The sequence below is a fragment of the Silene latifolia genome, chromosome 7, assembly GCF_048544455.1.
Source record: "Silene latifolia isolate original U9 population chromosome 7, ASM4854445v1, whole genome shotgun sequence".
NCBI classification, from domain to species: domain Eukaryota; kingdom Viridiplantae; phylum Streptophyta; class Magnoliopsida; order Caryophyllales; family Caryophyllaceae; genus Silene; species Silene latifolia.
The window spans coordinates 108,471,365-108,486,180 of NC_133532.1; the positions used below are offsets into that span (position 1 = coordinate 108,471,365).

General features: G+C 35.2%; 1 protein-coding gene, 1 long non-coding RNA gene and 1 other non-coding gene across 3 annotated transcripts; 1 reads left to right on the forward strand and 2 right to left on the reverse strand.

The window, feature by feature from the left end:
* The first annotated feature begins 749 nt into the window (after positions 1-749).
* Positions 750-3,561, forward strand: LOC141591223 (uncharacterized). Its single transcript, XR_012520743.1, has 2 exons — positions 750-1,121; positions 3,166-3,561. It is a non-coding gene; the product is annotated as an uncharacterized LOC141591223 (long non-coding RNA).
* Positions 3,562-4,893: 1,332 nt separating this feature from the next.
* On the reverse strand, positions 4,894-4,967 carry TRNAI-AAU (transfer RNA isoleucine (anticodon AAU)). The gene has a single exon. It is a non-coding gene; the product is annotated as a tRNA-Ile (tRNA).
* Positions 4,968-12,916: 7,949 nt separating this feature from the next.
* Positions 12,917-13,798, reverse strand: LOC141590498 (uncharacterized). Its single transcript, XM_074411089.1, has one exon. It carries the CDS (start codon positions 13,796-13,798, stop codon positions 12,917-12,919), a length of 882 nt encoding a protein of 293 aa, XP_074267190.1.
* Positions 13,799-14,816: the final 1,018 nt, after the last annotated feature.

Sequence of the window (14,816 nt, forward strand, 5' to 3'; positions counted from 1 at the left end):
AATTATCATTACCCAGAAATATAAGAAGAGAAGAGGAGAAAGAAGAGAGGAGAGTGATTGTTTTGTGTGTTCTGTAGTGTGTTCCTGTTGCTCTATTTATAGGAAATAAGAGCAGGTAGAGGAACAAAAACGTGTTCCTAAACCGCAGGTAACAAACCAAGAAAAGGGGAGTAAGACTCTCTCCCACTAACAGTCATGTTGACTGACTGTTAACACAAAAACAAGCCCATAAACACACAAGAGCAAAAAGGTAAAAAGGGACCTTTGGCCCGCACCGCAGGTGCTCTACCCAAACCCAAACCCGAACCCGAGCCGGGCCGGGCCGGCGCGTGTGTGTTTGGACCCAAACCCACTGGCCCAATACTCCCAACAAAAGCCTCCTTGGTCCACACAATTAACTAGTGGAATGTTTTTAGTTAAATTTTCCGAAATGTTTTCGAGTGTACCTTATAAAATTACCCATTCGTCTTCCTAAATTTTTCGCCCTCCTAAATTCAAATCCTGACTCCGCCACTGTTTGAAAGAATGTCTCGTATTATAAAATTGTCTTATTCAATAATAATTATTAATTATAAATTGTGAAAATGATAAATAGACTCAACAAAGTAAAGTTAAATGTATTCGGAATAATAAACTAAATGACAAGTAAACGAGGCAAAAAAAAAAAGGACGTGAGATTATCACTAGTACTACTATAATATGACCCTTTGGAGTTTGGACAATCTCTTGTATATATACAGACACTCTGATAGACATAAAATTCACACAAAAAACCACATCACATAATTTTACCAAAAATGGGTATCGTAATGAAAATAGTTGACACAGTATTGTTTGTATTTTTCATATTAAAAGCAACGGGAGGTCCACTATATGATGCCTTGATTTGTATACCACAACAATATCATCCTAATTTTTTGGTACATTTTGGTCCTTGGTATATTGGTGAGGTTGGAGATTACTTGGTTGTGGATAAACCTAATTTTATTGTATGTCTTGCTTGGATGGAGCTCCTTCTTATGACACCCTTCTCTATAATCAATGTATTTGGCATTGTTTCTAACAAGTCTTGGTTCAAAACTACTTGCTTGATTCATGGAGTTTTCTTAGTTACATCTATGGTAAACTACTATTTAATACTTGTATTTTATTTTAAGTATCTAGGCTCTATATACGTTGTTTCCACCATGATTATGTATCTTATGTTAGTGGTCGATTTAATCCAACTATAAGTAAACCTGAATAACAGACAGGGTCGGATTCGTATTCGTGTTACATGTAAATGGGTCATAAACCCTCCAACCCAGATCCGACCCAATTAAATCTCATGTCGACCCACTTACATAAATGGGCATCAAATATCAACTCTAACCCGTTAATTTCGTGTCGTGTTTTCGTGTCATGTTCATATTTGAAAACTTTAAGTATATTTATGTCTCGAAAGATCAAGAAAAATTAGGATTAATTTAGTAAACAGGTCATTCGTGTTAGGTTCGTGTTTAGATAGCTTAACCCAAACCCAACCCAATTAATTATTGTGTCGTGTTCGTGTCGACCCATTTACATAAATGGGTCATTAAATTTCAATTCAAACGCATTAATTTCGTGTTGGGTTCGTAGCGTATTTTCGTGTGGTGTCATTGTTTACTAGTTCTAACTATAAGTCATAAACTCATACTAAATCATTCGGTAAACAATACTAATAGAAAAGTACTTAAATTGACTGAATGCGTTAATGTGAGTTTTGTCACACTCTAGATGATGTCGGGTAAACAGACACGGAGTACATTAGATATCCATCTTAAACTAAAAACAGGTTGAAGATAACAAATTAAAAACAGAATATATAAAGATTAGAAAAAAAACTTGTCCAATCTTCTAATCAATGAGAATGAGAATATGAGATATACTTTGACTCATTTTAACTTTAAAACAAACTAGTTTTCAACCCGTGCAAAATTGCACGGGTATATTTTTAATAACATTGTCGTAAAGATTTAACATTTAAAAAATATTAATCAAAATACATGAATATTTTATACTCTATTTCTCTTATAATGATAATAGATTAAAACACTACAAAAATGCAGTGTTAAAACATGGTATAAAGTATATTAAATGCAATGTATATAAACAATATGTATATCATATAGAAAAAGTATATCTGACTGAATATATTTATGAGATAATAGCTTTTTTTTTTTATTTTTTAAAAAGAAATTTCTAGTATGTTGTTTCTTTATTTTCTTACTCCATTTACGGTTAATTTAAAGTTAGATTTAGTATTTAGTATTTTTGTAACAATATTAATTGTTATCAGTTGATGTATTTTTTCTTACTTTATTTTAATTGTTATTGTAATTTATCATCGTAGTAACTTATTAGTAAAACTTTAGGCCGAATTATTTATGTTTTAAATTATTTATTTTACGTTATTATTGACTAATATTTACGTGTAGAAAATATAAAAGTAAACATTTACGTCTAAAACTTAAATATAGTAGTTTTTCAGCAATTAATTCCAGATATTTTTCTGTGGGTCCCATATTTACTTAAAAAAAATATGTATGATATGATGTGGCTTAAGGAGAATGTTTGAAATGTTTTTGGTTTTATATAGATAAGATATGTATATGTTAATAATGAGTATATATATTTCTCAATATTTTTACTACCAATAGGTCTTTGAAGAATGATGTATATATCCGTCTTATAAAACGAGTTAAATAATAGCCCATAGATAGGACAAACTTTCTGCTAACCTCAATGCATTTTGCTTTTGTCTTATACTCCCTCCCATTCGCACTAAAGGTTCTGATTGATTTATCACACATTATGAAGACGCGTTTTGTAACGTGCATATCTTTAGTTACACATTATTAAAAATTATAAAAAATTGATATTCTTATAACATTCATGACGATAAATCAAACAAGATCTCATATGACTATATTTTGTCTTATAGATTAAGAATAATATGAAAGATTCCCTACGACCATGAATAGTGCCAAAAAGCAATTGTAACTTTTGGTCTGGATGGGAGAGAGTATATGATATTTGTTTAACCCGTTTTAATGTTAAGACGAATATATCCGTCTTAAATGAGAATTTGTCTTTCCTAACATGTGAATATGTGATGAATCTGATGATACTATTGTGTCTCAGGTTGCAATAATATCAGAGCTTGTAGGATCCGGCAAGGCGCCGGATAAATTGGTGCACATGTACTGCGCATTCATGGGGCTTTGTATGTTAGTTGCCTTTAAAGGAGGCTTACTTTCTTTCTATTGTGTGGCCAACAAATCCCCTTTGGCAGCCAAGAAGAAAGGGGCCTGAACAATTTGCTCGTCTTTTACAATCTTATTTCTTTTTTCTCATCTTTATTTCTTTTGAAATAAAACTTAGATTCAGATCATGTAATTTCTTTGGCTAGCTTTTCGTTTATTTGGTTTCTTTTTTCTTGGAATTTTGTTAGGAGAACATCGGATATCCACATCTAATATTATCCTATCATATAAATTGATGTTATATTAATAAAAATGTGACGTTTAAAGTAATGTATGACAAATGCACGTGATAAATTTTATGGTTGTATACTTGTATATAATCTACACACAAAAAAAACCATTTTAAAAAAAAGCTCTACCTATTTAAATTATATTCCCTCCATGCTATTTATATATATCCTTTGATTTAACTTGATTTTGGCTAGTCAATTTTTATCGTTATATACTTAAAGAAGTACGGATGATGATATTTACGAGGTATGACCTTTTTAAGAAGATAATTTTTACTACTTACAGGAAGATTTGTGTCAGTAAGTATAAAATTTCAGTCCTAAGTGCACATAAAACTTCCACGAACATTTTGGTCGGTAACTAATACTCCCTCCATTCAACTCCACTTTACAACTTTTTTTTATCACGTTTGCGCTTTTACACGATAAATATCATTAGCTGTGTATTTGCAAAAATTATAAAAGTTAAATATTTTTAATGTACTCTTAAAGACGAATCAAATAAGATCTCACATGAATATATTTTCACTTATGTATCGAGAGAAAATTGAAGTTGAATATCCGCTTATGAATAGTGCGCAAAATAGAAAGTTATATAAAGTGAAGTTGAATGGAGGGAGTATTGCTATATGCAATATTTTTTGCTGTTTTCTTCTCCCCTTATGCTACATTGATTTCCTACAAGTTGGCTCACACATTTTTAAGCCAACAAACCAACCAAGTCTAAACAATAAACATTGTCTCACACAAGTCTTTTATTTTACACCAAGTCGACGCATGCGACATAGTCTCAAATACGTACAAAGTTATTTAAACTTGAAATCTTACACCAATCCCGCGGAGTTATCATCGTTAAGGTTACGGTGAAAATATTAAGGGTTAGTACTGCATTGGTATTGGGTTTGGGATGAAAACATTTGAGTTAAAGTCTCAAATTCGCACCTCGTTTCCTCTTGGCTTCTCAATTTTCCTCGTTTCTAGTACATCTCCTCCCTCACGCGAGCTTGTTCTTCTTTCTGAAGTGTTCCCCTCCCTAAACTTCCTATAATTCGTAAAAATAAAGAAACTTAGTTGGGAAACAAAACTGTGTGTAGCGAGCAATTAGCGACAAAAGCTACAATTTATATATGTTACCTTCCGCATTGAATTATATATACACATTATATTGCTATATTGAAGCATTCTGCTGAATAAAATGTTGTTGAATTGATAGGTTGGCGTACAAGAGGAAACAGAAAATGTAATGAAGAAGAAAGATGTGTATCATGTTGTGCTACAACCAGGGATTGATCAAGTCTTTGCTGTTGGAGTCATAGTGACATAAACTGCTTAAACATTTATACATCGGATACATGACTGCAAAAATAAGAAAAAAGTGGCCCATGCAGGTCTCGAACCTGCGACCTTCGCGTTATTAGCACAACGCTCTAACCAACTGAGCTAATGGGCCAGATGTTTGTTATACTGCGCTCATGTTAAATATCAACATCTGAATCTCTAAATCTTGTAGTTGTACAGCTGTCACTCCGGCTTTACTAAATTACGTACTCCGTAGATGTTTAGACCGTAGATAATGATTTTTTTTTTTGAGAAATCCGTAGATAATGATTTAATTAACCTTGAATTATAATTAACTTAGTTAATTTAAGTCCGAAAAATGGGGCCTTAGAAATATAGAACGGTGTGTGGTATATTGGTCGTATGCACCATATTTAACAGTTAAATTAGCGTTATCCCTTCATAAATCCAACTATTTCACAATTTTATTAGTGCTTTGAAGAATTCTACTCACTAGTTTAATTGAGTTTTCGTTTTAAAAATGTGCTAATACTAATACATTTTTAATACAAGTCTCGAACCAAAGATGTTAGGAATACGCGGGGTGTACAAGGGGTTTGTACACTGACTAGTAATAATGCGACACATGGCAAGACCAATAAAAATTCCATCTTTTGTTTGGAGGGAAATTAGGAGGGAAAATTTATCTTTTGGAAGGAAAATTTGGCTTGGAAGGCAAAATAAAATAAACTTGTACTTTCAAAATATTATTATTTTTATACCAAAAATATTATATCATATATACAATTAAATCAAACTTTATATTATTTTATACATTCACATATTTATTCATATAACGCCCCACATGACCCTCAATTTGGTAAGAGACTAACATAACCTCAATTTACCTACTATCTTGGAGGCGATGAATCTGTTAGGTTTCGGTTAATAGATTTATTTGATTTTGGTTTCGGCTACCCTTTGTATGATGTTGCATATTCAATATAACTAGTGTATCACCGGTGAAAATTCACGGGATTGTCTCTAATTTTTTTTAACTAAATCTACTTACTAATTTTGTGAATTTAATGTAGTATAGGTATACGGTATTTCTAATACTGTTTTTTTTTTTACTAATCTTGCTATCACTATTACTAATTTTACGCCTCACGCCGCTATTATTGTTCCTTTTGTTACCATTCTAGTATTATTGTTACTTTTTTTTTTTTAAAGTGGACTCAAAGTAAATAACCGAAATAATTTCTTAATAACTACGTCTTATAAGGTCATTTACATAATTGTACGGAGTAGATGGTTTTTCAATAACTTTAGTGTAAAATCGTCTCACATAAGAATTTGTTAATTTGAAATTGTGTAGAGTTTGAGATTGAAATAGAGCTTAAATGTGTGTATTTTTTTTAGTTATTTTATATGATCCAACCGTAAAAAAAAAATAAAAAAAAAATAAACTATATTTCCTCTAAAAAATGGGAACATATATGTTGACAACGAAGGTTTAACTAACCCTCCTCCAACCCTCCGTTCTTCATAGACTCTTTTTTTTTTAGGGGAAACCCGAAGGTCTTACTTCATTAAAACTAAATCAGAAAGTACAACATCGTTCGCAGCTGATGGGAGAACTTCCGACCATTCAAATCTGCCAACTACCCTAGGAACCATATGAGCTAAAATATGAGTTATAGAGTTATTCACTCGAGAAGAAAACAACCAACAAATCGAAGAAAAAGAGGTACATAAGGAAAAAAAATATGAGCTACAGAGTTATACACTCTTGAAATACTTTTTACTAACCCTCCGTTCTTCAATTTAGGAAGGTTTTACTAAGCCTACGTCCTTCATTATTAGAATTGAGTCATATTTCGTTTATTTTATTACAAATTCTAGAATAAGACGGTCTTTATCTAGAAAAAATCATCATTTGTTCATCAATTAAAAAGTAATCTTTATATAAATGGACCATCTTATATTATAAGACCGTCTCACATAATAACTATTTTATTGTTATTTATTGTTGAGCACTATATTGAAAATAATATCCCTTCTTATATTAAGAGAGCTAGGCAACAATTTTGATACAAAATTTTCAACTGTGGCGATTAGAGAAAAAAAAGAAATATATAATCAATTTTTAGAAATCATCCCCGTTTACTTTAAATTTATTAGAGTTCTACGACGGAACTCTAAAAGTAGTTTTTGACATATAAATGCTACGGAGTACTTTTTTTACTTCACTTGAAAAATTCACTCGTACAATAACTAATCTCAATTGATTAGTTTGCTTTCTTATTGATTGAACTTTTGATTGGAGCCAAATACGATTTTGGAAATCGGAAATTATGTCTATTATTGGGCACTTTAGATAGCTAAAAAATCATACGCCTTTTGACCTACCATTACCCATCTTCATCTCTACTGGCGTCCCCAATCTGGTTGGTCACTGCCGTCGCCATCTGCGGTAACTCCATAGTGACATGTCGAGTTTGTTAGCAATAATATCAGTGTAACTCATATTAGGCAATAATCAATCTACCATGATAATTTACTCTGTCCGTTATTGTAATTGATATTCTCCTTTAACTTCAATTAGTGATGGCTTTTCACACTCATGTACTATGTCCATAATGTGTATATAAAGGCTGCTACTGTACATTAATCTTTAAGCTAATACAATACATTCTTACATACTCTTTACAAATTAACTCGCAGGAGATGTGACAAATTATTGAGATAGAAGAACCGACTCAAGACAAAACTATGTTCTAACCAAAAACTGCGAAAACCGATTGAAGTAAAAAAAACTGATCAATACCAATCACCCACTCTACTCTCCTCCAAAAGCAGACAAAAAGATGCCAACATCCATCCTACTCTTCATTCAATAATATTATAAATTGAATTACCTCATTTCTTGATATAAAGGCTCAACAGCCCTTATTCGCAGACGCAAATGAAATATGACGTCATCAAAATCGTCGACAAAAAAACGTTGATGATTCTGATGGTATGAACTATGAAGGTTTGCATCAGTAACCCATGATTAGAAAAGCGTCGATAACAACACCCCAAATACGTCACACGATCCACGATTGTGTATTTTTGTAAGTAGAGGTTGTTGTGGTTGTGAAGTGGGGTTTTTGTTTTGAAGGAGATGAATTGTCATGCTAGTAGGAGCTCTTGGTAAAGACTACTAAAGCAATAAAAGTGTTGAAGATAGTGAAACTGAAAACACGCGTTTGTTGGAAGTTGAAATTCTGCAATTACCTAGGATATAGAGTAAAATGGTAAATGACTATTTTGTCCTTAATTTCTTACGCAACAATTAAATTATGAGAGTGTATGGACAATTCTGCCCTTTTAATGAGAGAGCTCCAAAATGAGAATTCTTGATCCTCATGCTGCCACATTAGCAGTTAAGGGGTTTTCTTTTATATATATAATGATGATAATGATGAGAGTGTATGGACAATTCTGTCCTTTTAATGTGAGAGCTCCAAAATGAGAATTCTTGATCCTCATGCTGCCACATCAGCAGTTAAGGGGTTTTCTTTTAAATATATAACTAGTTTTAAACCCCTGAAACTCACGGACTGTTTTATACTCTGTAGTTAGATGATTAGTTTTAAGCTAATACTCCATACATTGTTAATAAACTTAAAGTCATACGAAAGTCGATATTACATAAATGTAGAATACAACAAATTAGAGTTGGTTATTTGTACAATTTGTTTCCATATTATTATTTTAACTAAATGACAAGTTATGAGTTTAAGACATGACTCTAAGATATAAGGCTATAAGCCTATCAAATTTCGACCCAACGCAACCTCATCCATTTTTTCTAGGGTTAAAACCCGAAAATCTCGAGCACTAACCCGTTCGATATGAAACCCGAATGACCCGTTAATTTAAGTGAAGCCCGACACGAACACGTCGACCCTTTGAGTCAAAGATAAACTAAAATAAATTTTATAAAAATATTAATATTTACTGTATTATATAATATTTTTGAAAAATAATTAAAAAAACCAAATATTGAATATGATTAAAATATTGATATTAAATATATAAAATAATTTTTATAAAAAATATTAATATTTACTGTATTATATAATATTTTTGAAAAAATAATTAAAAAACTAAACATTGAATATGATAAATATTAATATTAAATATACTTTAATTTTTAAAAAATATTTTTCCGATTTATAAAAGGCGTTAGATACTAATTGGTGACCCGCACTTTGCCGCTAATAACCCGACCCATAACCCGTATTTAAACCCATCATACCCGACCTATATGTTTTGACCCGCCCAACCCGTTTGAGATATATAGACAACATAAAGGATATATAATCCCACTTAAATGGTGTAAAAAATTAACGGGAAAATAATATCAAATGAAACCCGTCCTTCTACCTTCGTATACACATTAAAAAGTCATCGGAAAAAATTAATAATGCTTGTAAAATGTATTCATAAATTATAGGTTAAGACAACCTCAACTATGAAACTGTCCATTTTTGTTAATAAAAAAACGTTTAGTTTTATTATTAAATTAATAAAAAAAATTGTCTTTCTATTTAATGAGTTAAAAATTATAAAAATAAAAGGGTCTCACACCATGAGATGTTCTATTTTTATATAAAAAAAAAATCATTTAATGCTAAGAAATAAGTTGTCTTTCCACATTATTGAACAGTCTCACAGTATAAGACCGTCTTAATTTAATAATTAATGACAACCACAATAGCTGATGGAGTATTTTTTTTTTACCATTACTGTAGTTTGTAGATTTAACATGGTTAGGACTACGTTTGTTTTTGCGAAGAATACCATCAATATAGGAATTTAAAATATATTCCATAATTTCGGTTATAAATTAGTTTTAGAATCATATATTCCGTAATTTAGCTTATATAAATATATTCCGTAATTTAGCTTGAAAGAATATCATATAGCTATAGATCTATAGTAAATTAGTTTATAATTTATTTTTGCTTACATATTATATTTATATTTATTATTTACTTTATATGTTTTTATAATACGTTTCGTAACCAACATGATTCCGAGACCACATTGGCGACGCCTCTGTATTCTGCCTATGCGCTGGAGCGAGAAACGGTGTACTGACGTTTAGAGACCCACGATATGAGAGTTTCGCCCAAGAAAACACAGTAGCCACTCGTGGAGCGACGGGTATCCGGACAACCAGCCCAGTCGGCATCGGTGTATGATGTAAGAGTCGTGGGTGAAGACTTGCCCAGCCAAAGACCATGCCATAAGGTGCCTTTGATATAGCGAAGTATGCGTTTGAGACCGTTCATGTGTTCCTCCATAAGATTGTGCATAAACAAGCAAACTTGTTGGACTGCATATGATATGTCGGGACGAGTGAAGGTAAGATATTGTAACGCACCTGCGAGACGTTGATACAAAGTTGTATCATGGAATGGAGTGCTGGTCAGGGCACTTAATTTCGGTTTTGTGTCCACTGGTGTGGAGGATGGTTTGCACATTGTCATACCAGCGCGCTCGTGGATTTCAGCCGCATATTTTTGTTGAGATAAAAATAACCCATCATCATGTCTGGTAATGGCAATACCGAGGAAGTAGCTAAGAGGACCAAGGTCCTTCATGGCAAATTCAGCCCCGAGATGACGCATAATAGACTGTCGAAGCTTTTCAGACGATGATGTTAGCAAAATATCATCAACATAGAGAAGTAAAAAAGCAGAATTACCGTCCTTGTCGCGATAAATTAAAAGTGAGTGATCACATTTGCTATGAACAAAATCAAGTTTTTCCACAAACAGCGCAAAACGAGTGTACCATGCCCTCGGTGCCTGCTTGAGACCGTAAAGAGATTTACGAAGAAGGCAGACATGGTGCGGAAAACGTGGGTCACGATAACCAAGAGGTTGGTGCATATACACGGTCTTACGAAGGTCTCCATGGAGAAAGGCGTTCTTGACGTCTAATTGTCGAATTGACCAACCATGGGACAAGGCCAAGGATAAGAATGTGCGTATGGTAGCCGGTTTAACAACCGGACTAAAAGTTTCACTACAATCGAGTCCTACCTGCTGCGTTTTCCCATCACCTACAAGACGAGCTTTGTGCCTTTCAAACGAACCGTCAGATTTAAATTTATGCCGAAAAATCCACATAGACCGAATAACATTCATATTAGTCGGACGCGGGACAAGCTCCCGTGTCTTATTACTAATTAGAGCATTAAACTCATCATCCATAGCCAATTTCCAATTATGATCTTTAAGGGCAGACACGGGATTACGTGGTAAAGGCGAGAAGGCAACGGTAGTGTTAAAATTGAAGACAGGCTTCAGTTTTCGTATGCTATGGTCACCTCGTGTCATAGCCTTAGAGGCATTAGGAATGGGTGGATGGGCTGTGTAGGAATTACGGGAAGGAGGGGCATTAGTGGTACCTGACTGGTTTGTGGGAAGGGGCTCGGGTGAGGCAACGGCTGTGGGGATGGATGAGGCAGGTGCATGACTGTTTTGTGGTTGGTGGACAGATTGTGGGAGCTAGTCGTTGGTTAACGTGGTGAAGGATGTAAGGGGAGACACTATCGTCAAGAAAAGCATAGGATTGAGAATCAGAGGCGTGTACTTTAGCAAAAGGAAAAACCGTTTCGTCGAAAAGAACATGGCGACTCACTATGACTTTGTTTGTACGTAAGTCAAGACACTTATATCCCCGATGTTGATCGGAAAAACCAAGAAACACACAACGTAAAGAACGAGCTTGAAGCTTGTTGATGGTAGTGGAAGGAATAAGCGGATAACAAAGACATCCAAAAACGCGAATGTGATGATAAGACGGATTTCTTTGATAAAACATGTGTATAGGAGTAAAAAGACTCAATTTTCTATTTGGTAACACATTTAACAAGTACGTAGCCATATCGAGAGCGTGATGCCAATACTTGGGTGGAACAGAAGCATGAAGAAGTAAAGTGCGGAAAATATTATTAATAGAACGGATTTTTCTTTCGGCTTTGCCGTTTTAGGATGACGTGTGCGGACAAGAGAACCTAAAAGATAGGCCGTTAGCAGCACAAAATTCCGTAAACGAACCGTTATCAAATTCCTTCCCATTATCACATTGTAAACACTTTATTTCTTTAGCAAATTGGGTTTTTATGTAGGTATAAAATTTGACGAAAACCGAATAGACATGGGATTTCTTAGCAATAGAAAATGTCCACACAAAATTCGTAAAATCTTCAAGAAAAACCAAATAATAACGATGACCCAACGTACTAGGAACCGGGGATGACCACAAGTCAGCATGAATGATATCAAAGGGCATAAATGTCTTCGAAAGGGAAGATACAAACGGGAGTTTTATATGTTTACTAATGGAGCAAGAATGACAAAGAGACTTTTTATTATTGGCAGTACTTTTAATCAAACTTTTGAGCCTAAGAGAATTAAAAATAAGATCGCCAGGATGACCTAAATGATCGTGCCACAAATATGACTCGATTGCAGCAAGAGCAGCGTGAGGACGGATCGAATTTGTGGTCGTGATTGGGTAAAGAGCGCCCTGACTCTCACATCTCAAGAGCGGTGTCCCCGTCTTGTAATCCTTCACAGAAAAACCAAAGGGGTCAAATTTAACAGTGACAGAATTGTCGGTGGTAAATTTTCTGACAGACACTAGGTTTTTAACTATGTGAGGAGCATGGAGGACGGCTTTAAGGGAGAGGGGAGGGTGCGGTTGTGGTAAAGTGGCAGTGCCAGTTCCATTTACAGGAATGGATTGGCCATTTCCGACGAGAATTGAATTAGGAATGCTCGAATTAACATAAGACGAGAGAATACCTCCATCCGATGTCATGTGAGAAGTGGCTCCGGTGTCCATACACCAATTTCCAGTAGGGTGCAATCCAAGTGTATACATAGCAGCTTCAATGTCGGTGTGCGACGGAGGAGCCTCTGCTGTGTATGCTTGGGGACGAGTAGCAGCAGGTCAAGGTGCACGCATCCAGGGTGTGGTAGGGTTTGAGCAAGGTGGATATGCCCATGGTGAAGGAGTCCACGGCCACCCACCAAAACCAAAGCCAGGAGACTACCACGGATGCGAAGGAGCAGCGGCAGGAGTCGAAACAGGGGCAGCAGCGGCAGGGGATTCAGTTCTAGAAGAACGAGACCCATTGTTACCCTTTCCACCCTCGTTCCCGACACCTTTCTTTTTCTCATTAGCTTTGCCAGATTTACGTTGTGCTTGAGGAGGAGGACGGCCAAGGATAGATTCCTCAGTGGTGTTATATTTCACATACATAGCTGAGTGATTACCTGTAGCAGCTTGCTTTGCGAAACTCGCTTCTTCAAGTGTGAGCATAGAACGTGCTCGGTAAAAGGGAGGCAAGGGATTGCTTTGTCGAATGATTGTTCCAACACCATGATAGGGCTCGGTCAGACCAGAGACCAATTGAAGGACCAGTCGGTTATCGGAAACGGGAGAGCCAACGTTCCGGAGTTGATCTGTAATACTCTTGAGACGTTGACAATATGCCGATGCCGATGAGAAATCCTCCATCATTGTGTGAGAAAATTCTTGTTCAAGAGTGACGGCTCTTGAATGTTGATTGTCTTGAAAAATATTGCGGATGCGATTCCAACACTCCATAGCAGTGGAGTTTTCTTCAACCACCGTTTCCAACAAATCATTAGAAAGAGTTGCGTAAATCCATTGAAGGACCGTAGCATCAATCGTCTCCCATAACTCTTGTTCATCGTCGGAGGTAGGTTTGGCAGCCTTGCTCTTCGGGTCTATGATATTGTGCAAAACGCGATTCGATTTTGCCATATTCATGAACAGAGCCACCCAAAGTCGGTATTGATCATTGTCTATACCGAGGGTGACGGTGACGTGATTCTTAATGTTTGCCACGCCAAAAACAGGATGAAAAGTAGAAGATTTGGTGTTGTTTTTAGGTGTGTTAGGCATGATGAAGAGGGTTGTTTTGAAGACGTGAGGTCAAAAGAAGAGAGAAAACTAGGGTATGAGCGGAAGAGAGATCGAGATTTGCCCTAGGAAGCTGATACCATGAAAGATTATGATGCTTGCCTTTCATTGATATTAAACGATCAGTATAAATACAAGGGGATTGTTACGATATGCTAAGATACGCTAAGATAATTACGATATAATTGTGGACAGCGGGGGCCCACGGGGGCGCTTGGGAGGAAGAGAACAAGCGTTTGCATGTTTGTTGGAGTCGCCACCAATTTTTATGGGAAATTGGAACCGTTCGAATACCTCGTGTCATGTCAAGACACAAAGTAGTGACATGAACACTAAGCAATCGTTACCCTTAGCATTCTATGTCTAGAATGACTCTCGTGGATGCCAATGAACACGGATGTTCACAGAGATCTGGAGTAAGGGGTGAGGGTACGTATTAAGAAGCTCTTTTGATCGAACACCTAATCCCGCCCGCCTCGATAGCGGCCTCTACTAATGATTAGGGAAATCGTCTATACTTGATATATCGTCGATTATATGCATGCAATGCAACATCCAAGTTTTAATCCTAACATGTGAGAATTAGGCTAAGTCGGTGAACAATTAATTAGCAAACAATTGGATCGAAGTAGGATGTAATGCTCAATTAAATGTGAAGGCATACAAATGATACAAGAAATATGATAAATACAATAGAAAAATTATGATAATAAAAATTACAATAATTACAATGGATTTCATTGATTTATGTCGAAAATACCTTAAAAACGGATAATTTGAGAAAACGAATAAAAGAGAGAGATAACGAACAAGTCAGAAGGTGATAAAACGGTTAATAGTCAATTATACGTAAGTTAATTAAACTAGGTCAGGCAACAACGGAGTTCAGAGACAGAAATCATCCTGAACAACAGCGCAGAGATCGCGCCCTGGAAGAAGAAAGCGCGGCGATTCTTGCGTCATTCCCAAGGGTGAGTTCTGGCTGTGAAGCCGGAACTGC

Bases quoted from the DNA above. Each gene is read 5' to 3' on its own strand.
- LOC141590498 (XM_074411089.1), bottom strand. From the start codon at position 13,798: ATGCCTAACACACCTAAAAACAACACCAAATCTTCTACTTTTCATCCT.